Source organism: Centrocercus urophasianus, unplaced genomic scaffold (genome assembly GCF_019232065.1).
Source record: "Centrocercus urophasianus isolate 14NV4802_14NV808 unplaced genomic scaffold, USGS_Curo_1.0 seq_20, whole genome shotgun sequence".
Lineage (NCBI taxonomy): Eukaryota > Metazoa > Chordata > Aves > Galliformes > Phasianidae > Centrocercus > Centrocercus urophasianus.
The window spans coordinates 12,487,425-12,510,350 of record NW_024884756.1 but is presented as its reverse complement, the minus strand read 5'-3'; the positions used below and the strand labels follow the sequence as shown (position 1 = coordinate 12,510,350).

At 37.9% G+C, this 22,926-nt stretch overlaps 1 protein-coding gene across 1 annotated transcript in view; it reads left to right on the top strand.

Moving 5' to 3' along the window:
• The window catches only part of PARD3B (par-3 family cell polarity regulator beta), a 354,547-nt gene that overhangs the window by 180,264 nt on the left and 151,357 nt on the right, over positions 1-22,926 (top strand). Inside the window, exon 16 of the mRNA XM_042822376.1 lies at positions 6,496-6,540. Within this exon, the coding sequence (XP_042678310.1) occupies positions 6,496-6,540 (45 nt within the window). The remainder of the gene's footprint in view (positions 1-6,495; positions 6,541-22,926) is intronic.

The window sequence follows — 22,926 nt, the reverse complement described above, 5'->3', positions numbered from 1 at the left end:
GTGGGAAATGCAATTGATACTGTTATCAGCTACTTTTGTGATTGGCTCCAAACCAAGTTATCCTTATTCTGACTGCAAATTTGGATATTGGAATAAATATCACGAAGGGTAACTACATGAAAGCTAAGCAGAGCTAATGGGAATTGCTCTTCAGTTAAAGCAATTATTTGATTCTCATGCAACTGAAAGCATACTTTTTTGGAGATCTCCAAAAGTGTTTTACAATTTTAAAATCATTACTTTTTTAACCAGGTTGTGTTTATGTAACCAAGTTTAAAACTGCTTTTAGAAGTTAGCTAGGTTCATAGGAACATCCACTGTTGAGAAGATGGGTCAGAATTTGAATAGGCTTTTCAGTGTTACTGGGTTATAATGGTAATTTAACAATGATCTCTTGGAGAGAGGGACTTCTCACAAATGAAAATGATGTAAGTTTAGGAAAACCAGTGATATGTATATGGGCTGCGGTTGTCTTGGGGATCAAGGGCCACAAAATACTTAAAAGATTTTTTTAGCTCATGTCATGAACAGCTTTATTGTACTGCCAGATACATCTTTTCTGAGATTAGAATAGATACATATTTTCTGAGACTGCTTTGCAGAATAAATTTTTAGAAACGAACATGACAGTTTTTTTAGTTTATGTAACTTTCTAAACTCAGATCTGCAAGTAGGAAATTAAATGGAGTTATTAAGTAATAAGGACACTGAGACTAAATTGAAAATGAGATTATTTTATTCTATATGATAAGAAAAATTTTCAGCAAGGTCATTACTTAGTTCATCGCAAAATCTGATGCATTTGAGGGGAAGGTGAATTGTGGCAAAAGGACGTGTAGGCGAGTTGGAATGTTAATTTTTTTGACTGGTTTTGTAGAAACCTTTTGGGATTCAAGAACATTTACTATGGAACTGACTAGGAATGTCAGATGTACTGCTGGTGTTAGAGCTGAGAACATGGTAACATGGTTGTGGTGGTAGTTTCTTACAGAACTTTAGTCTCAGTTTGAAGAAGGTTGATCTTTTAAGGCACTTGCACAATTGAAGTGTTATGGGGGAGAAAATAACAGTTAAGTTAGTGTATACTTACAATAAGAAAGGAAGTACAGATAATGAAGTCATATTTTCAAGTCAGCTTTAAGAGCAGTTTGTTTTAAATCTGTTCCCTATCAATGTTCTCAACAAGTGAATGACAGATTAGATTAGGAATTTGTGGTTTAACTCTAGGAGTGTGGAAGAAGTGTTAATGATGTGTGGAATAAGTGTAGTGGGGGAGCCGGGTCAGATTCAGCCCTGTAAGGTTTCACTGGAACAGAGCTCAGAGAGATTAGAAGGACAACAGAAATGTAAAAGAAGCAGTGATGGCCTCAATTAGCAGTGTAACCTTCAATAATGAGGGTTTCTTGAAGAAAGTGAATAAATTTGTATCATGCCGGCAGTGAAATTGTAAAACAACATTATTTTCTGAAAATAGGAAAATTTCCATTTAAAGATACATGTGTCTAATGTCCAGCATCAACCGGACTAATGGTTCTTAAACAACACGTAGTAGAGACAGCAAACTTAGGTGTTTGTATTTTCCTTTCTGTGTGTTAACATACCAGGAGGAGACCAGAGGTAAATGGTGTTGTCCATCAGGGTTCTGCACTGGGATGAGCGCGGTCTAATATTTTCAGTGTTAACATGGGCAGTGGAATTGAATACACCTCAGCAAGTCTGTGGATGTCACCAAGCTGAGTGATGCAGTTGACTCTCTGGAGGGAAGGAAAAACATCTGGACAGGCTTGAGAAGTGAGCCCACGCAAAACTCCAAGTTTTCACCAAGTTCACCAAGACCAAGTTGCAAGGTTGTGCACTGAGGTTGGGGCAATTCCATGTATCAGTACAGACTGGGTGACAGATTGAGAGCAGCCCTGCAGAAAATGACATGGGGGTACTAGTGGATACATCAAAAGAAACGTGGCCAACAGATCAAGGAGATGATTCATCCCTTCTATTTCACCTTCATTAGTTGCCTGAATCCAGCTCTGGGGCCTTCAGCACAAGAGAGACAGTGTCCTCCTAGAGGAGGCCATGAGGATGCTCAGAGGGCTGGAACACCTCTACTGTGAGGATAGGCTGAAGGAGTTGGATTGTTTGTTTCCAGGGAGACATCATTGCAGCCTTCCAGCACTGAAAAGGGGCCCACAGGGAGAGGCTCTGTAAACTTTCACCATCGTTTGCAGAGAGTAGAGGAAATTATTGAAGGAAAGGAGTTTAAGACTATGCAAATTTGTCCTTCCTAACATGCTCAGTTTATCAGTTCAGTAGATTTTAGTATAAAAGTCTGTGGTCTTTGTACAAAGAACTACAGTGAAAACCCAGAACAGCCAGCAGCATTTTCTAAGTGATGGTTGTGAGCCAGCATTTGACACATTCTCTGTGAGTAATTTATGTCACTTCTAGAAGGGGAAACACTTCACCAAGGAAATAAATATGGCAGGAGAATTATGTCATTGGCACTATCATTGACTAAAATTAATTGATGATGCAGTGCCTTCATTATGCTGAAAGGCCTGGGTACGGATACAGTCCACTGGAAAAAAACGGTGACCAATTTGTCACCTTCCTTTATTTTCTAATGTTTATGCCACAGAAACTGACAGATTCTAAAAAGCACAGAAGCACCATTTGCGTATGTGATTTGGGAATATGTCCATTGTTAATTAACTGTAAGAAGTTTTGTATTGGGATTCCAACCAACTGATAATGGACATTTGTTCTCCAGGAAATTCTTTTTAGGCACTCTTCTTATTTCCCATTTATTGTAATTTTTAGTCCTTGTTTGCTTTTTTTCTGATGTAGTTGGTTTTCAAAGACATTTGTTAGTTTGTCCAACAGAAATTTTAGAAATGCAATTTAACTTTCACTCATTAGAGGATTTCAGTAGCTATTGGGCAATGTGACAAATCATTCAAAAAAGGCACTGAGTTGAGGACTGTTACCCTGCATCTTGTGAATAGCAGTGACTCCTTGTTTTGGGGATAAATAGGGTAATTTTGTAGAAAGATTGCACTGGGAAAAAGAAAAAATCTGTTATCACAGCTGGCTGCAGCATTTCTTTGTGCTTCCCTAAGCAACAGTTTGGAAGTAGCTTGACCCTTCAAGTTGGGCTGTGTGTAGATGCAAACTCTTTCTGAGGTAGCACATGAGATTTGTTGCACACTAAATGATTGGCAGTCATGCAGGTTATCTTTAGTGGGGCAAAGAAATGTCAACCAAAAGATTATATGGAGGATATGGATGCTTTCTGGTTGCTTTTACTGCTGCTGAACAATACTGCCTGGTTTCTTGAAGCAAAGCAACCTTCTAAAAAATTACCATAGGAAATTCTAATACAGTTGTTTACTCCTAACTTACAGTTTGTTTGTTTTTTAACCTTTTGTTTTGGTTGTTGGCATTTGTTCTTCTTAGTAATATTCTATTTTGTATGATGTAGAGTCTTTGCTGGTCCCCCAAATGTACATGCTTTTCTTATGTAGCTGTAGAACGTCAGTCGCTCTCATGTCAGTAATTACTTAAAGTACTGGCAGTGAGTATGTAACTGGCTTCTGTGATGACAGTGCAGCTCCTAAACAGTAGAAGTTGGGTTTAAATGGACTAACATGTTTTATGCTCCAAACACTGATAACTTCATGAACTGACATCTCCTGTAGTTTAGGGACATTTCAATGTGCAAAGTGTCTGATTGACCAGTTAAGGAGAATTTTCTTCTTTGAGTGTGTATACTTCATGCACTGATCTCTCCCTGCTATTTTTATTGTATCGTGTGCAACAATGCTAGCTCACGAATACGCAGTGTTTAGAGCGTTCCCATCAAAATAGTTGCAGTTGAAGTTTTGTTGTAAATGCCTTTCTGATACACGCCAGTCAGATGCTGTGGATTCTGAGTGTGATCCTCTTGAGCTGAAATTCTTCATAGTTGTAATGTAATTTTTTTTTGATGTTGCAGTAAGAAAATATTTCTTTTTACTTGAGTGTTGAGATTAGACAGTATATTTTGCTTCTTTAAAATCTTTCAGGTGCCTTTCTGCAAACGTAAACCAACATTAGTGTGAACTTAAAACATACATTCCTATTTAGCACTTTTTTCCATAGCCAAGGAGAGCCAGAGAAATACTACTTCTGTTGCAATGGATCAGTTGCGTCAATTTTGAACATCATGCAAAGTAGTACTCAAAAATGCTGTTTTGTCAAAGGGGACATCTTATATACTAAATAAAATCTCCAGTGAGAAAAATTTCAACTTATGCATGTATAAAGTTGAAGGAAATGAGTATTTATTTCCCATTAGCCTTTCCTACTTTTGTGTCATCTTCTGTTTGTTCCCCAAGGAAAAGGGATGCTAATGAGTGGAGTTCTCGAACAGCAGATGAGTCTGTGCCACTCCGTTCTAATGAGAGGTGGATACCCTCCAAGTTACTGCCTAGGCTTTACTACGTCATGAAATGAAAAATGTCTTGTGGAAAGGCCGACATTTTGCACAGACTGATACAAATCTTCAGTTTTTCTGCTCCCTAGTTTGCGTGTGTTTAAATGCATATTGCTAACCTTGTTTTCTGGTAGGATTATTTTTCATTTCCTAATCATTTTTTTTCTTCTTTCCCTCCAGTATTAAAATCTAATTTTTGCATGTGAAGCTGGTCTGTAAAGTATGATTAATTCAAATGGCTTTACTTCTTTTAATAACAAAACTTAGTTTCAGGCAGAGCCAGGCATCAGCATGGTTTTAAGAAATGCTGTGAACCTTGGGATCTATTATTTTTCAAGCTCCTACGTAGTGTAACATAGCCTACCCCAACTAATTATCATTTATTACAGTGATTGCCGTTAGTGACTGCTATAATTGAAGTTGCGTATCAGTTTCTATTATAAACCCTTGTTTCCACACAATCATATAACTTGCCAAAGCATTAGCCTTTAGGACAAAAGTTTTCCATGGTAGTGTTCTCCTCAGAGGTAAATTCTGGGGGAGAGAGGAGGAAAAAGAGTTGTAACTGTCCTTATAGAAAGTCCTTGTCTGGGCATTTTGAGTTGTAGGATCAGCTAAATTGCATAGCAGGAAGCTGAATAGTTACCATCATTCTGGGGGACTAGGAAAGCTTAGAAGTTAAAGGATAAAGAATGCAGTACCTTTAGTTTTGGCTACTCTTGCTGTTTTGCCTTTCAGTATCTCTGCATAAGACTGCAAACAGTTGTTAGTCTTACTTTATTTGTATCTGCATTTCATAGCATCATTTAACAGCGTTAATTTTAGTAATGGTGGGAAATGTCTGATAGCTTAGAAAAGTGGATACAAGGTAAACAGTCAAGTATTGATTCATGATTCCAGTCCTGAATCTGGTGCTGGTTTTTGGGTAAAAAGTGAGGTGGGGAGGGCAGTGTAAGAGAGCATTTTCTACGATTATTTTCCTGGTAATAGCTGCTAAATGTTGCAGAGCTTTTCCCTGGGTAGAAAATGACATCTTCCTGTACCGCTGCAGATAACCCTGTCTGCAAACTTTTTATGGTGACCACTATATAAAGAATGTGTAAGTTCACATTTATGGTGGCTTGAGCATGACTTGACAATTTATTATATCGTATAAAGAAATCACATTTTAAGGCATAATGTAAGGGAGTGCTTGGGCAGACAGAGTAAAGGATAAGCTTTGAAGCCTAACATTCATTTCCTGTGCTTGTTTTATCATCCCTAACATTGCACTAGCACCATTTCTTTGCATAGAACTCATTTTAAGAAGTAGTGATTGGTTCTTTCAGCCAGCCCTCTGGGACAGTGTTTTAATTATTTTCATGAGATATATGATAATAAACTGAAGTACAGTAGAAATGACAATTTTTGTTACATTCAGAAATTGTTCCTCCGCTAGTCTGGCTGCAAACTGTTACTGCTGTAAACATCTGTCTTTATACGATGTTGTGAAATTCTACACGGGGATGATTAACTGAAAAATAAATCATAGCATGAAGAAAGCACAAGCCTTCAGAAAGATAATCTTTTTGGAGACCTCATTGTCTGCAGAGGGTCCTATGAGTCAGTGAGATGTCTTGTGCATGAGAAGGTTTCCACATCTGGATTCTTTTTACCAATTGAGGTCTTTGATCTGAAAATGTTACAGCTCTCCTATGCCCTGTAATTTGTCTGGCCAGATGAGTTATTTACAAATGCAATTGCTCTTCTGACAACTCAGTTTTGAGCGTGTAAGTGCTGGGGTCCTGATCTGTAATCCACAAGGACTGCTGGGAGTACTTTTATTGGTTTCAGTGAGCTTTGATTCAGGTTTTTGGACTTAGAAGTGCCCTAGGTGGATTAGGTTGGGGGAAAAAAAGAGTTTTTACAAATGATTATAATTTAAAGATTTAGTCTGCTGCATCTGAAATAATTTGACAGTGCTTCAAAGGCGTGTGAATTTTAGTAAGTTTCTGATCTTTGTGTCTTTTCTTTTATTCCTACAGTGGCAGATGAAAGCAAAGTTGGTTTCTTGGCCGGACGCAGATCAGGTAAACTTCTGTTTTGGAGGAAGAGCCAGCAATCTGAAAGTAGGATGGCCAGTAAATGAAGTCAGCCTACACAAACTGTGGTGCTTAAATAGGTTGCAAATTAAGGCAAATTACTTTGTATTTCCTGATTCTGTGTTGTGCAGCAATGAATTAATACTGTTCTTTGCCGAGCAGCATGTTGTAGCTGAGTCATTTGCAGGAAGAGATGTCTCTTTTTTTTCAGTTTAGGTGTTGCAAACTGAAGAAAATGAGGGTTCACATGTCATGTAGTGGCTTAAACAATAGAAACTTCAAAAAATGTAGTTTTTCTTTTTTTCCTTGCTCTGAGTTCCACTTCCGCTACCAGAATTATTGAAGATAACACAAAAATATTCTATAGTTTAAAGAAAAAGAAGTCAGAGTTTTTCCTTCCTTTTGCTTATGCAGTAGAGATTATTGTTTTTAAAACTTTTCTGGCCACTGCAAAAAAAAAAAAAAAAAAAAAAAAAAAAAAGGAAAGAATAATTAGTCCATAATGTTGTCGTTACTGTTCCTACTTATTAAACAATCTGCACAAACCACACCATAGTACTGTACAACTTGCAGTTCTTATATTATAAGAACTTTTAAGGAAATGCTGTAAGATTGTAAATTTTCACAAGGCACAAGTAAGCTGACATGAGAAACATTGAAAACTTCCTAGAAAACTCAAGTTTATTTGGTGATCTCTTTTCATGTTAGGAAGCCCTGAGGTTTCTGGCTGCCCCTTTGCTGTATGATTGTATGTTGACTTTTTCCACCCCTTTGACAGAATTAAAAAGCTGAGTTTGTGTGAAGGAAGGTCAGCTATGAGATTCCTGGTTGTTCCCTGTACAACTGGGTGTCCTCCTTTGGTTTTGTTATCTTGTAGTTCTCTGGTATGGATTTTCCTTATCTGAAGACCTTTTCCTGAACTTAAAGTAGACAAATTCTTTCTACATTCTTTTGGCTTCTTTCCTAAGTCTGTGAGCCTCTTGGATTCTTTTTCTGAATAAAGAGCTAGTTCATATGTCTTATAACACTATCAGTTCTGTGGAGAAAAAAATCTTTCAACTTCTTGTTTTGGGAATGTGAAAGCTTGAAAGAGAGGATCTTTTCAAGTCGGAGAAGCAAGGGGTGTTGCCCCTGGTTGTTTTTTTTTTTTTATCCTATGTAGAGAAATTACAACAAGCAGGCAATATCATGCAGTATTCCAAAGATCACCAGAATCTACTGCTGTCAGAGGATATTGAAAGGAAACTTGGTGAGATCAGGAATCTTTGTCAGTCAGTTATCACAGACTTATTAAGCTTTATACCATTTTTAGCAGCATGTGATCTTTCTTCTGCATACTTCTCCAGATTATTGAAAACAGCGGCTTTCAATTTGATCTCTTTGAAGACACCTAAAAATTTTATATGAAAATGTGTACCCTTAGTTACTGACTTTTGTCTCATTTGCTTTTCTTACCTTCCATGGACCTCTTCCATGTACTTAAGATCTTTTTCTAATAGGCTAAAATCTCTGTGGCCAGCAGATCAACTAAGAGCCAAAATTTCCTGCAGACTGTCTCGTCTGTCTCTTGTTTTGTTCCTCCTTTAGAATAAAAGAAGCTAGCTACTGCTGAGAAGGATAGCATGTAAATTATTTTCTTGGTTCTGTCCACTTTAAATATTCCTCAGATACTGTTGAAATGTTATTTTCTTCTTTAAGGTTCCATTTCCTATGCCCTCATGAAAAGAAATCAAGCTGCACTTTCAGCTTTCTTGTTGTTCCATTAAAGGTTTGTTCAAGAACAGAGTTCTTTTCATCTGATCTCTTTTTACTACTTGATATTTGGAATTTGTATCATGTATGTATGTTTCTGGCATTCCATTCCATTGCAGAACTCTTGTTGTAGCATCTTTCATTGTGCTGCCTTCTGCCTTCCTGTAGGCACCTTTTTTAAGAAAGCTCTAAGGGAGATATTGCAGCTTCTTGTGCTGGGAGCAAAGCACTTAATTTCTCATTATATAAAGAAGAGTTTCCATCCCATTCTAGACTTCAGGAAATTTAGCATATTTCTCTCCAGAATTAATTATCACCTACTGACAATCAATGCAATTATCCCTTCTCTCCTTCAACGTGACTTGTTCTATGAAATACACAGATGAGTAATTCTCTCTGGGGAAATATCCTTTCTGTTTCTTCTGAGGCAGTGGCTCTTGAAGCATTTTGTCCCAGCTTTTGCTATAGCTCCTGTATCCCTTGCACGTTACATGTTACTGAGCTCAGGAGTTAGTTTGTGTTAATTTCAGAAAGTGTTACCACAACTCTGCAGAAGATCAAGGCATGAGAAGGATCTGTTCTGCGGCCCATCTTCCTGTCTTTTTATATGCTGCACCCACAAACAGCTGTTCATATTCTTTTCCATAAAAAAATCTGATTTTAGAATCATGTCTGGATATACACTGAAACTAAACACGTTGCATGGAAAGATGGCTGGAGGATCGTTCTTGTATTTTATTTTCACAGAAATGCTTCATAGAATTCTGGCTCCCATAGCTGGTCTCTCTTTTCAGAGGAGGAGTACTCCTGCAAAGTTTACAGGTATTAGTGTTGTTGCAAATGCTTTCTGCAGCACCACTGCACAAGCACTGGAATGCTGTGTTGATGTGGCCTGCTTTGTCCTTTGGGGCAAAGAGTGTGTGCAAGATGTCCTCTCTTCCTAAATTCTTAAAAGGAGGACCTTTTTCTACTGCAGTCTTCTCTGTGCTTAGCAAAAGTGAGTCTGTATTCCTTAAACACCACTCCATGAGGATGAGAAGCAGACAAGTGGGGCCTCTATATTAGAGCAGAGCAAATTCACAAAGATGAGAAATCAGTGAATATGAACTCAACTTTTCATGATCTCATTAGCATTTTAGAAAAGTAGTTACAGAACAGCTAGGGAATGGCAGGATTGTTTTTACAACACGTATAACCTGATTTGTATGAAATACAGAAAACTGAATTCTTTGTGGCTGTTTCTTTTTTCCTTCCAAATTTTTTTTGTGTGCTCTGATTTATTGCTTAGAACACTTTTAATATGTATTGACTGTCTGCTGAGGTCTCTGCTGACACAGCTCTTTCAGATGATGCAGTGCTGGAGAAAAGCTGATGAGTCTTTCTTTATGAGCTCTGACATATTAATTAGCAAAATGGGCAAAAAAGCTTTCCTATTTTTATTTTAATGTCACTAGACCATGCTTTTGGTTTGGATTATGTTTGGAGACAGTTCTGAGGCAAGATGAGTTGCAGATCTTATTTTCTTGCTGGTTGTTATGCAAGGGATGTAACGCTGGGCTATGGATTTCTACTGGCACTATTGAGTGCTGTAGGGTAGCTCTGTTACCAGCTGAGTCTTTGGCTACTTTATATTAATGCTGTATGGCATGCAGTAACTACCCGAGTGGGAAAGGGTCCACTGGGGTAATTTGAAGGATGCATTTTGTCAAATAATGATCCTTATTTTACATTTTGTTGCCACTGTAACTACTGGGTTATGGTTCAACCTTGGGAAGGATCAGCATTCTGGTAGAGAAGGTCTGAGGAGGTGAGTATATAGTTTAATACTGCAAGGTCAGGGCTTTGACGAGAGCTATGTGTCAACAGCTCTGTTAGATTCCAATCCGTACTGCTTCACGTGGATTAACTGAGTTCTTGTTCAAATGGGATTCAGACTAGGGCTGGAGTTGGCTTATAATAAAGTGAGTTAAAGGTCTTGATGCATCTCTGCATGCTTTTAGTGCCAAATTTCATTAAGGCTAGAATGATGATGAAGATTATGGTTTAGGACAGGAGTGGTAGAAAAGTTAGTTTATTGCTAGATTTTTATGACCCACTGCAATGTACTAAGCTCCATCCTTGCCTTCAGGAAGGCTCTCCTGCCTATTGCAAAAGCCAACGTTGCATTGGTAGATTAAATAACTTTATGCAGTGCTGAAGTTGCATCAGTGCAAATGAAAATAAATCTTCCTTTTGACTTTAAAGTTGAATGGGCCAGGATGATCTCCAGCTGTTTTTTGAGGATGGCTGCAAGTTGCTTCTGGACACTGCACCTGGTATATTCCAACACAAGTACCATTTTTAGGAAGTAGTTCACAAGAGTAGAAGAGCAGTTATAATACTGTAGGTTATTACATACTGTATATTGTAGGTCATTATGTTAATATAACATTAATAATACCTGAGGTATGCCTGGCTCCTGGTAAGTTTTCAAATACAAACATAAAATTCTTGTTGTTTGAGGAACTCTTTTTTTCAGAGGTACAGGGTTTGGCCTGATGCAGGCATAATGAGCAGTTGAAGGTTGTTTTGGTGAAAGCGTGAATAGGTGCTAGGCTAAACATTGCTGCTGTCTGAGTTCAAGCTTAGAAGAGAAGGCAAAACTTAAGCTTACAAGAGAACTTTCCTTTTTAAACTGGAGGGAGAGGTTGAGCTAGTGGAACACCAGCAAAATGCAGTGATTTATGCATGCTTATGTTGCACAAAGTGCTTTTTCTTAGCCAAGGATTTTGCTGGGTGCTTGTGGTAGGGACAGAAGTGACGACAGAAAGCTCAGTGGCTGTCAGTGGGCATGTTTGGATAGAATGGGACAGTGCTAATGTAGAAAGTTTGGCTCCTGTTTTGCTTTTGATTTCCAGGTAACACAGTTGTGTTAAAGTGGTGTTTAAGGAAATAGTATTCTGCTCTTCTCTTTCCACACTCATAATTTATCGAACAAGCCTTTTCACAGCTATAGCATGTCTATAGCATTAAATATCAGTTTTTCAAAGGGGGCATTGGGTTTAGCTCTGAGTTCATAAGAATTTATATAGTAACTAGGTCTATTGCTGTTGCAGTCAAAAAGACTTGTAAATGGCTGAGCTGCCTGACCTATGCAAGTGAGGTACGTGTCCAAGCATGGAACTTGCCACTACCTAACTGAAACTGAAATATGGAATCTGACACTTGCCTTTGCATTTGTGAGAGGAGAAAAGATCTGATTCTATCACATTTCGTTTTTCTTTCATAATGAAAGCATAATATGTGGCTATGTCAGTCATTCTTGCAAGCATGAAGGAGGAATTGCTTGCTTTGTAGACTGAGGTATAGCTGAGCAGAGCCAGTGCACCTTTTTGTGATGATGCAGTGCACTGTTTAACCAGTGTTGTGCTCCTCTTGAATATTAACTTTCAAACTTTGTTTTAAGCTTTATAGTCTATTGATGGAAATATTTTCAAAAGATTTTCATTCTTTTACCTTTATTTTGGACTTCTCTTCTTGGTTGATTTTTTTCTGTTTATTATGAACTTCAGTTATGCTTCTCCAAGCAAAACATTGCTTTGGTTGATGTATTTCCAATGAAATTGCCGTCATCTGAGAATCTGTGTTTATGCATGCAGCCAAGAAATGAAAAATAAGGTTGTGTTTTCCTTCAGGTCACTTGCAGAGTTAGTATTTTCTACTGTTCATCTGGTTGGTAAGATCTAAAGTCAAGGATGTTACACTGAATCCATTTTGTAGTTGTGATATATAAGAATTCGTAATCTAGAAGTTAAAATGCTTGGCTTTCAGTTTCTGCCTACTTATCTTTGTTGATTTTTTTGTGGTTTTTTTATTTGTTTGGTCTTCAAACACAGCTTGTCTAATGAAACCAGGGTGATACATAATTTACTTAGTACTCGATGCCAGTAAGGCTTCACTACCCTTTCTGTTGTGGACTTTATTTTTCAACAAGGGCAGTTCTGAAAGTAATATGGAAAAGAATTAGCGGGAAACAAAATTAGAATTCATGTAAAGTTCTAATATTTTCTGATCAAGCTGGAGGAGCTCAAACTGGACATTCCAGGTACCTTGTTTTAAAGAGGCTATTAGAAATGAGACTAATGCAGCAATCTCTCTTGTTTTGTACTATAATGTGGTATGTACTCCTGTGTGCTAAGTTGGATTTTTCATTGACTCAGTAAAAGGAAGGCTGAACACTTACAAGTTCCTGTGCTTCAGTTATTCCAAATTAACAGAACTTGTATCATTGAATGTGAATGAAGAGCAGTTTAAGATGCTTTTCTGAGTGCCAGGCTGGCAGTCAGTGCAGTCCTTCTTGCCTGCCAGGCGTGTATGGCTGATAAGCAGCTCTCACGGGCAACCAAGCTGTGTGGGTCTCTTCTATGTAAGGAAACAAGTTATCGCTCTTACTCCGAGAGGAGTCATTTTGTGCCCCCAGCAGCTCACCAGCTGTATCTCTTCCTTCAACTTTTTTCTGTTTGTTTTTGAAGACTTTATTAGCTGTGTGATGATGATCATTGTGACCCCTTTTATGTTAGGTCCTGAGAAAGTCAGCTGTTGATTAAAAAAATCCTTTGCTTGAGGGTGGAGTTTGATGTTAGTGTTAATCTAAAAACTTGCTGCTGCTGAAAGGGGCATACTTACTCACCTTCCCACCTACCTTCAGCTGCAAGGTTCACATTTTTCTTTTATTTAAGTCCCATAGTTTAGCTGTTGAGATTGTTGAGAGTAATAAACCAGCCAAAAACCTTACATGGGAAAGAGAAAAAAGTGAGTAGTGCTTGGCTTATCTCCTTCAGCCTCCCTTTTGAAAGACAAACACACAGAAGGGAAATTGCAAGAGGATGGATGTGAGAACTGTGCCTTTTGGAGGCATCCAGCTATCAGATCTGGCCATGTCTAAATGTATCAAATTCAAAGGACAAATTTACATTGATTTTTAAAACAAAAATAATAAAAAAGGGGATAGTCTTTTACTTGCCATGGATATAACTACTTTCTCAGTGGCAGGAGAGCAGACAAAAAAAAGACAAACCTGTGGACAATGAAGAGTATCTCTGCTGTTTTTTTATTTAATTGCAAGAATCCTCTATTAAATCACTGAAATCGCTTAAATTTTATGAATTATCTTTGTGTTCTGCTAATGACTTGGAGTCTGCCTTGTGTTAAGTTATAGCAGAGTATCCTATTGGTCTTTGAGCTGTGGTCATGAAGATGAATGGATCGGAGCTCTTAAGAAAAACAACAAACTTGCAGGAGAAACCTGTTTCTCCCAATATCCTTGTGCAAGATTTAGGATGTAGAGAAGGGCTGAGCATAGAACAACTGCAGCAAAATTATGAAGCCAGGAGTCTGTAATACAGGTTTTATAACATAGATATTTAATATTTTCATGTCTCTACATGAGAAATCTCAGGATACCACTGTATTCATGAATGCCTGGCCGTGTGTTTTTGCCCCTTTTCCTCCCGGTACAAGCAGAACCTAGCAGAAAAAATAACTGCAGAAAAGAATAGTATTCTTCTGGTTTAACCAAGGGAGCAAGAAAAAGGGAGCTCTGAAGAAAAATGTTTTTTGTAACTGACTGATTTTATCACAGGATCAGCCTGAGCTGAAGGAAGTAGACTGGGGTGGGAGGTGGTAGAGAGACACATTTGAGAGAGAAAGCATGGATGAAAGAAAGCTTGCAGTTCTTCAGAGATGTCTGTGCTGAAAGAATGGAAGTGGAGGAGCAAGTTTGAATCTCTATTTCTTGTCCTGAAGACTAAACTAAAATTGAATTTTCTTTATATATGAAGAGGAAATGGTTTAATGGTCTGTTAGACAAAGTTTTGTGCATGTTTGCCTGTGTGTTGTTAGTTGGTTAATGGCTGTGGCTATCTTCTAGCTGTGTGCAGGCTGCTATGCTCTGCGTCTAGTCATGCCCTGGGGAGTGAGAAGAGGTTGAACAGTCCCAGAAACAGCTGTATTTGACATGCAGGGAGAAGCTTGCATAAGAGCCAGAACAGTGAAGGTGGCAGCTTGGACAAAAGGGGGGACAGTTTTCCTGAAGAGCCATAGGGACTGGAAAGGATCATTTTACTGATCACAGAAAGCTGTAGTATCAGAGGAAAAATGATACTGTAAAAGCATAGGTTCAGTGGAAGCTTTTATTTCAGTGTTTCACCCATGAATTATCTGTACTACCAAAGTGGTGAAACAACTGTGTTTTAAATAGAGGAAGTTCATTCTATGTCCCCATCTTAAGGAAAAAAAGTGAATATACATCTACCTAAAAGTCTAGCAACTTGAGCTTATCTTTGAAGGAAGCTTGTTCACAGTAAGGGTACCAAAGACTGATTTTTCACTTTGACCCCCATGAAGTGAAACATAAGTTCCCACAGTTAGGAACTGTACGAAGTTCTCTGGTGAATGCACAGCTGGGAAAGTGCTGGCTAAACCTGCCATTTAAAGTTTATTAGACCAAGATACCAGAGAGTGATTTTGGATGTCAGGAATGCCTCTTTCGTCCGCATGAGTAGACTTGGAAAGGAAAATCTGCCAGGCAGTAATGATAGTCTTTTCTCAGAGGAGAAGGCCTGGTCTGACAGATAGCCAAACTGCAATCTTCAAAAGTAAACAGTTGAGGTGAAAGCTTTAATTCCTTTCCATCACATCTTAGCAGTATGGGAATTATGCATCACCCAGTGTGACTTGTTGGCATCCATGGATTGCAAGCAAACAGCTTTCTTCCTTGGGGATCATTCCTTATTCGAGGAGCAGTGGAAGGGGCAGGAACTTTGTTTAATGTTACCTGGGAAATGTCATGCTTCAACACTAACGCTGCTGTATGATACAGAAGCAGGAGAAATAAGTGTAGGAGAAAAAGAAAATAAATCCACCACACCAGAATTTTCCCAGCCAAGACACTTGTGCTTTGATATTTATTCTCTTTTTTTTTTTTTTTTTTTTTTTTTTTTTTTTTTTTTTTTTTTTTTCCAACTTTCCTGAAGGGATTCTGGACACATTGCTGTATTAACATGGGGGTGTATTTGAATGTTTATACAACATAGTTGCTTTTTTTGTTGCTGGTCCACTTTGCTGAGTATTGCTCTGTGCAGAATTCAGTGAAGCAGGTCAAGAGATTATAAAAGAAACAGAATGCTTTGGTAATATAAAATTAAATAGGAGTGTAGAATTCTGATAGCTGTAAGGAATGTGTCTATTTACTGTAGGACAGGATATTATGTGAAATAAGCGATCAATTTTCTGTGGTCTGTGTCTGTTTGCAGTGGGCAGAAGTGAAGGTATTTCTACAGAGGTACCTGTGGCAAGCTGAAATACTCTGGTAGAATGCACATTGCTGGCATGAGCTATCACCTGTAGCTTGGGATGTGGATTTCCCTACTGAGATCTGATGCTTTTCCCTGGGACTGTCTGTACTGAGGCTGCCACAGTTCGTGTATTTGCTGGAAGTTTCTGCTCTAAGTTGGGCCAGTGTGAGGGTAGAAGAACTGTTAAGTATGGTGAATGTGTCTACATGAGCAGTGCTGTGTCACGTGGAAATAGAGCCTTCTCTGAGAGCTGAAGTGCTTTAGGACACAGTGCTACAGAGGATAGTAGACATCACCATTCTGCAGAAGACATTATTAGAACTGGAGGTCTTGGAATCTCTGGATCCTGGAATATGCTCAGGGAAATGGTAAGAGCTGTTACTAAATGTGAAGTGATCAGAGATGGCAGAATGTCAAACAACAAAGTTGACATTAATCATAATCAAAGAAAAAGAAACAGTAAGTTTCAGAAAATGAAAACATACATAAATTTGTGCGTTCCATTCAAACCGTGGTTATTCAAACCAAACTGCTGTAAATTTAATGTTTAACATTGTAGAGGAGTATATTGTATATTGGCTTTTAAATCAGAGAGCCATTCCGATGGTGGCATGAAAGTGCCTACATGACTTAGTTGTTTTTCTTCATGGAACTCCTCTCTCCTTGGCCTTAAAAAGAAGGCTGAAAACAAGTGTATCTGTCAGGTCTCTTCCACTGTGAGGGCGTTATAAGGCTCTTCAGTCATCAGCTATTTAGCTGCTGGCAATAAGGCTGCATCCATTTCAGAAGGCAGAATGAGTTGCCCCAGATGATATTTCTGAGACTGAGGGGAAAGTACAGGTGTAACTGTAATGTGTCTGGGAGATGTTTACCACTCCATAGCTAGAACTTGATTTACAGCCTTCCTGCCAGCTCTTTCCCTGGTTTTGGGTTCCTTCAAGCAGTATCTTCTTAAAGCATTGTTGTGAATGTTCTGCAGATGTTTAGGAATACCTTCAGAGTACTTGGTACTGAGAAATTGGCTGTGATCAGCATTGGCAGGTACTGGTACTGTGGTTCTTTTAGTGACTTGTTGTGACCAAAGAGACCAACAGCCACTGCCTAATTCCTCGTTTTATTAATCCTTTCCCTCCAGGAGCAGGGCATAATATTTAGTGCTGGCAGTGAGTATCCTAAAATCATTGGTGCCAGAGAGTTAATGAATTTGGAAAACTTCCCAGATAATACATCTGGCCCTCTAACTTGCATTTTGGAGTATGAGATGTAACGAGAAGAGCACTGAATTAAATGAGCTACTGGCTGAAGTGGGGTTAGGGGACATTAATTGTATTTTTAGACTGACCAAAAGTTAAAAATTACCTCCACAATGGAGGTGTGTTGTGCTGGGGTGGGGGAGTGTATTTTTATTTTGTAATATCCCCTAGTTACCTTCCCTTTTGAAGCTTGATTTTCAGCATGGAAGCACTTATGATTCTTCACTTTCAATGTTTCTTCTCGTTCCTGTTTTTACTGTGAAGTTCTGTCGTGTTGCCATATCATCAATCAGAACAATTTTGAAGGTAGCTACCACTAATTGATATTTCTAGTCCAGTTCACTTCTGGAATAGTATCTTATGCAGTGTTTATCTTCCATAACATTTGAAATAATGTTGTATTGTATAAAATGGGTTGCTGTTTATTAATGTACATCTTCATGTAATAAAAGCTGTGCATGGCAGTACACTTCAGAAATTAACTTTGAAGAAAAGAATTAAATTGTTATTTCTATGTCTTATGGAACAGCATTATTTTTAGCGGGTCTTTCAGTTCAGCTGTGTTACTTAGCTCAGTAAGTACCTGCACAGCACTCCATGAGTACCCAGAATATCATTCCTGATTAAGTGCCCTATTGGAATGTTTTTGTTTTTGTTTTTGTTTTTTTCTGATATAAGAGAAGGAGAGGTTTTGTTTTTTTTTCTGTGTATGCCTGTGGCAGCCCAAATGGAAAGCATTTCATAGAACAGTAGAAAGCATTTTCTTGAATTACAGTTAACTACCAGCAGGTACTTTCCTCTTATCTCAGGCAATGGCACTATGCAGCCCTTTGAAAGTATACTTCTGTTTGCCTTACTTTTCTGCCTAATATCTTACAAGATGGATTTTCTCGTTAGTGTTAATTTTGCCTGCTAACTGCATGACTTGGTAACTCTTCCTTGTAACTGTTTCACTTTGAAATCTTCCTTGAACAAAGATGATCAGAGCTGCATGTCATAGGTTTTCTTTCTTTGTAGTGGAGTTACCTTGGTTGTAACAGCGTAGTGTCTTGTTTCAGATATTCTCTCACTGAGGAGGCTCAGCTAGATCAGAAATTAATTTTATTGTACCAAAGTGAGCGACCTTGTTTTTAACCTGTTCTGATTTCACTTGTCTTATTGTCAATTATGTATCAATTCATATGCTCATCCTTTTCTGTATTACCACTGACTCCCTATTAAGCGTAAGCAGCAAATATCATAACATTCATATTGAGATTGAAGACTCAGTAAAAATCTAATCCAGTGCTCAGAACAGCGTTAGCACTGAGGTCTTTATCCAAAACAAGCCATTGACACATCAGCTTATTGTTGGTCCAGCTATTTGATTATGAAGAAATCATTAACTTGAGCTTAGAGTTCTGTTAGGACCAGTTTTAATTTCCTAGTTCTTGAACTTGAGACCAAACTTACACATATTTGGTGTTCTTAAAAAGCTTAAAAGCTGTTTTTTCTCCATAGTTTGATGGCTATGGTAAGGTTATTCTATATCTGATTCCCACTGTTCTGGTTTTCTCTTTGTTGTAAAAATTCTCTTTTTAGTTGTTTCTTCCACTTCAAGCTGGTTCTTATGTCTAAAAGAAGACATGTGGGTGGGGTATCTGTGTGGAAGCCAATCTATACCTGAAAGCATCACCTCCAGATTTTCAAGTCCATTGACACCACATAGTCCTTCTGGCTATGCTGGCATTAATTCCTGCAGAGCCTTCTTCCTCCTGTTTTGCTTGTGGTTTTTCTTGTCCTGCATGGCCAGAGAGTAGGCATGTAGTGGTTGGTGAGGTCCTGGGGACAGTTGCTCACACAGACTGTTTCAGTATTGATTGTTTCTTTGGGAAGACTGTCTCTTTCCTGTTCTCTTGTTGCTCTCTTGGTACATTGACAGACTGAAGGGAGTAGGAAAGAAATATCCTATTTAGATGTGACTAGTGGGTGTGGAGCAAAGCAGAGAATTCACTGGAGAGAGGCAGATGCTAACTCTGCAATTTCCCAATTTCAGGATAATAATTGTCAGCTGTGGGACCTAACTGTTTTACTGAAAGCTTCTGCAGGGTTCAGTTCCTCTCTAGAGTTGCTGTCAGGGCCTAGTAAAGTGAAGGACGGACAGAGCTAGAACTCAATATTAGAAGCTTGCATCCTTCAGTGAAAGTTGGTTTTACTTTCAAAGGTTGCAGACAAAAGCCTCAGTAAACTTGCTCTGGCAGATTTCAAGTTTTTTGTTGTGAGAATGGTGCCAAAGGACCAGAACAGAGGATCTGGCATTGATTTTTTTTTGTTGTTGTTTTTGTAATTACAATTTTGTTTGTTTGTTGTAATTACAATTTTTCCTCCTAGCTGCAGTTGGCATAAATTCCAATATTCAAAAAAGGGTTTGTTTTTTTTTTTTTTTTTTTTAGATACCAGTTGATACTGCTGTTGGCAAACAGAAACATTATAAAAGAGAAATCCAATATAGTATAGTTATTCACATGCCTCTATTTTTATTGTTTCATTATCCGCCCAGATGCTGACTTCTGAGGGGAGGAAAAAAAAAGCCAAAATGGTTTGATCAAAGCTTCTAGTGTTTCTCTTCTAAAAACAAACAAACAAGCCCACCAGTTTTAATTTTAAAGATAAAAAAGAATGAGCATTACCTGCAGGAGTAAATTTTGCCAAATCAGTACTTAGTAGTGAAATGCACATCACAAAGCAGCTATAAAAAATTCTTCACAATGTGAGTTTATATTAAAAGACCAAATACTTCCAAAGAAAAATCCCAGGGATAAATACATCTTTCAGTTCCTTAAACCAAACTGTAAACCTTCAGTATGCTTCCCACCTTACTGATGCCTGACCTGCATGTGTTCTGATGTGCAGAAGTGCTGCTTGTATTCAGGCTGCAAGGGAAGTCAGCGGTAATAGTGCTCCAAGCCCACAAAATACTGCATGCACACAAAGCCACAGAAGAGGGAGTGGAAGGCAAGGGGAATCAGGTCTCGAGAATCTTAAAATGGGAACCTGAAATGATCTTCATCCTTCTGTTTCAGCTCCTTGTTTCTGAGAAGCACATAGTACTTATGTCATAAAATGACATTTTAAAGATAAATAAATTAATGTGTGTGGTTTGTTTTTTTTTTAAAAGGCACCCTAGTGGTGTATAAGGTGTTTAGAGAAAGATCTGTGAAGAACTGTTTGATGCTGTTGTCAGAGCGAATATTAAAAGCATGTTGAATAGGAAAGGGGGGGGGGAGGGGAGGTAATTGCTCTACATGTGGAATAAAATATTTGTTGATCTTTACTGAAAGAAGGAAACTGGAGTTCTGTAAATAGAATTGTTGTCATGTGTTTGGGTCATAAAAGTATTACATTTTGTGCATAGGGAGAGAAGATAATGGTGGACACCTCAGCTACGGTGTTCTGCTAGCACAAGCGCTTTGCTTTGCAGTGTTAATAATATTCTTTTAAGGTCATTTTTTGGTATGTAATTTTAATACATAGTATGTTGCTTTAACCACTTGAATTAAAATTTCATGAGCCTTTTCAGAAAATCAGGCAGGAAAACGCAAATAAATTATGCATTTTATTTAGTGTGTATTAGATACAGTATTACTACATGAGTAAACAAATAGAAATGCGTCTTTATTAATATGGTGAGCTCTGTAGAAAAATTCTGCCACAGTCTATAAGCCACATAGTGTAAAGAATCATTTTGGTGTTAAGTAGCTAATTCTGAGCCTAAACCTCTGGATTTGGAACAATATGGAGTAATAGTATAAAAAAATATTAAGGATATTAGCTACTGTAAATAAATTAAAGGTCATGAAGTATAGGGCACAGATTGAAGATGAATCCTTAAAGCATGTCATTTCCAGAGAGCAAGTACTTAATACTTAGGAAATCTGATCTGTTTGTAGATTACCTTCTCGCATGGTTCACTTCCTTTCTTTTTCTACACTTTTCTTCCCCTCATGGAAGAGTCCACAAGGCATCTTTTACAATTCTGACCCGAGCCCTCAGCAGTCAGCACAGTGGTACATCTGTCTTCTGTACTGCTCCAAGACACCTAAGCAACAGAAGAACTATGTGTAGATAGTGAATGCTTCTAGTGATATGCAGATGTGTACCCATTTGCTTCAAGCCAAAATAACATATTAACTTAGCTTCTGTTTGACAAGAAGAACCACAGCTTCCTAGCAGCACATGTGCAGATCAACACCACCCTCTTTCCTTTTCTTGTTTTTCTTTAGTGGAGTCCTGGCATGGTTCTGACACCCTTTTCTATGGGTAGTATTTAATTTCAGCTGGGGTTGCAGGAACCTCTGATACCTTGCGTGTGAGAAATGCTAAAATGACCAAGTGTAGAGCTAGCTCTGTCCTTGTTCTTTGCTTAGTGTAGCAGTTATTTACCTTCCAGATAGCCCTGTGCATTTCAATCGTCCTCAGAACCTAATGTTGATAAATGTTTTTGGAGAAGTAAGTTTTCAAATCTACACAACTTGGCATTAAAAACTCCATCTCCTTCTACATTTTCTCTTGTTAGAGCAATTATTTTATGATTCAAACCAAAATAAGGGAACTTAAGCATTTCTAAGGAAGTTTTTCTTATAGCTAAAGAAGCAGAAACAGCAATTCTTTTCTCATTTAATGATGAGTTACACTTACAGTATGTGAGGAGCCTTTACTTCATCTGTAATTTGCATTAGCAGGAGAGAGCCCATTTTGTTAGTGATTTTTTAGAAAATGGAAACCAGGAATGAGTGCTCAAGTAAATGGAATCAATAAACGACGAAACGGCCAACAATACTACAACCACTAATACTGAAATATGCTTTTGCCATTTGAGCTTCCATGTGTTTGCTACCTCTGGTAGGGAATTGTTCTTAAATTTCAAATAGAATTTCCTAGTACATTCATATAAATCAATTGCTTTTGGTTTTCAGTTAAGCAGTTTAATTACTTAATCAGACTAAGAAAAGCTAGTGATTAAAATCTAGCAGTCATGCTTTAAGGCAGTATCAATATTAGTTACTGTTCAAGGTAGCTGTTTTAAATCAAACTGAATGGACTAGAAGAAAAAATACGTTTGTAATGTTCTTTACCCTACAGGAATATCATTAACGTTTCTCTAAGAGGTAAGAGCATGGCTATTGAAGAGTTACACAGTCAGTAACAACACTCTGTTTAAAAAAAAAAAAAGACAAAATACCAATTCCAAATCGGAAGGCTTCTGTGCTAAAACAGATGTAAGGGTTTTTCAATAATCTATTTTGAGAAAAAATAACTCATTCTCTGAACAGCATGTAAGTGAGGAGGGACTTTTCTGTCAGAACTGATTAGAAATAAACAAATTGCGAAAACCATTTAAAAGAACATCAGGAAATTCTACACTCAGCTCTTCTGCATTACTGATCAGAAAATGTGAACCACTAATGTCTTTTTTAAAAGACAAGGAAGGAACTTGACATCTGCTCTGTTATGGGCTGATGTTTGCAACATTCATTGGAAATACTATACTTATGTTCACATTGAACTCAAATTGTTAAGGTGAAATTTGAGTAAATTAATATTGTGTCAAAACATCTGTTTTCTTTCTGTTTAAAATAGAAAACATCTGAGGCACAGGAACATAAAGGGAATTTAGCAGGAGATGAACTACTTTTCAAAGTGTTGACAAATCATCAATAAATCACTTCAGAAACAAAGAGATCTATAGTCTTTCCACTGAAGAGAGCCAGTACTGCAGAGATGCAGCTAGGTGTGTACAAAAATTATTAGAGGTACTGATTAATATTCTGTTTTTGAATTGGTATGGCAGCACAGTCAGGTCTTGGCTCACAATTAGCAGTTCTGTGTGCTTCCATAGTGCAGGGACTGAGAGTCTGCACAGCCAGTGTTCGCTGTCAGATTACACCAAATACTAGTGCCTAAGGATAACAGGCATGGCATGTTTATTTGTTGTTTCTCTGAGCTATCTCCCTGCCTTCAAATATTCAGGGATTTAAAGACAGGAGGCAGCAGTA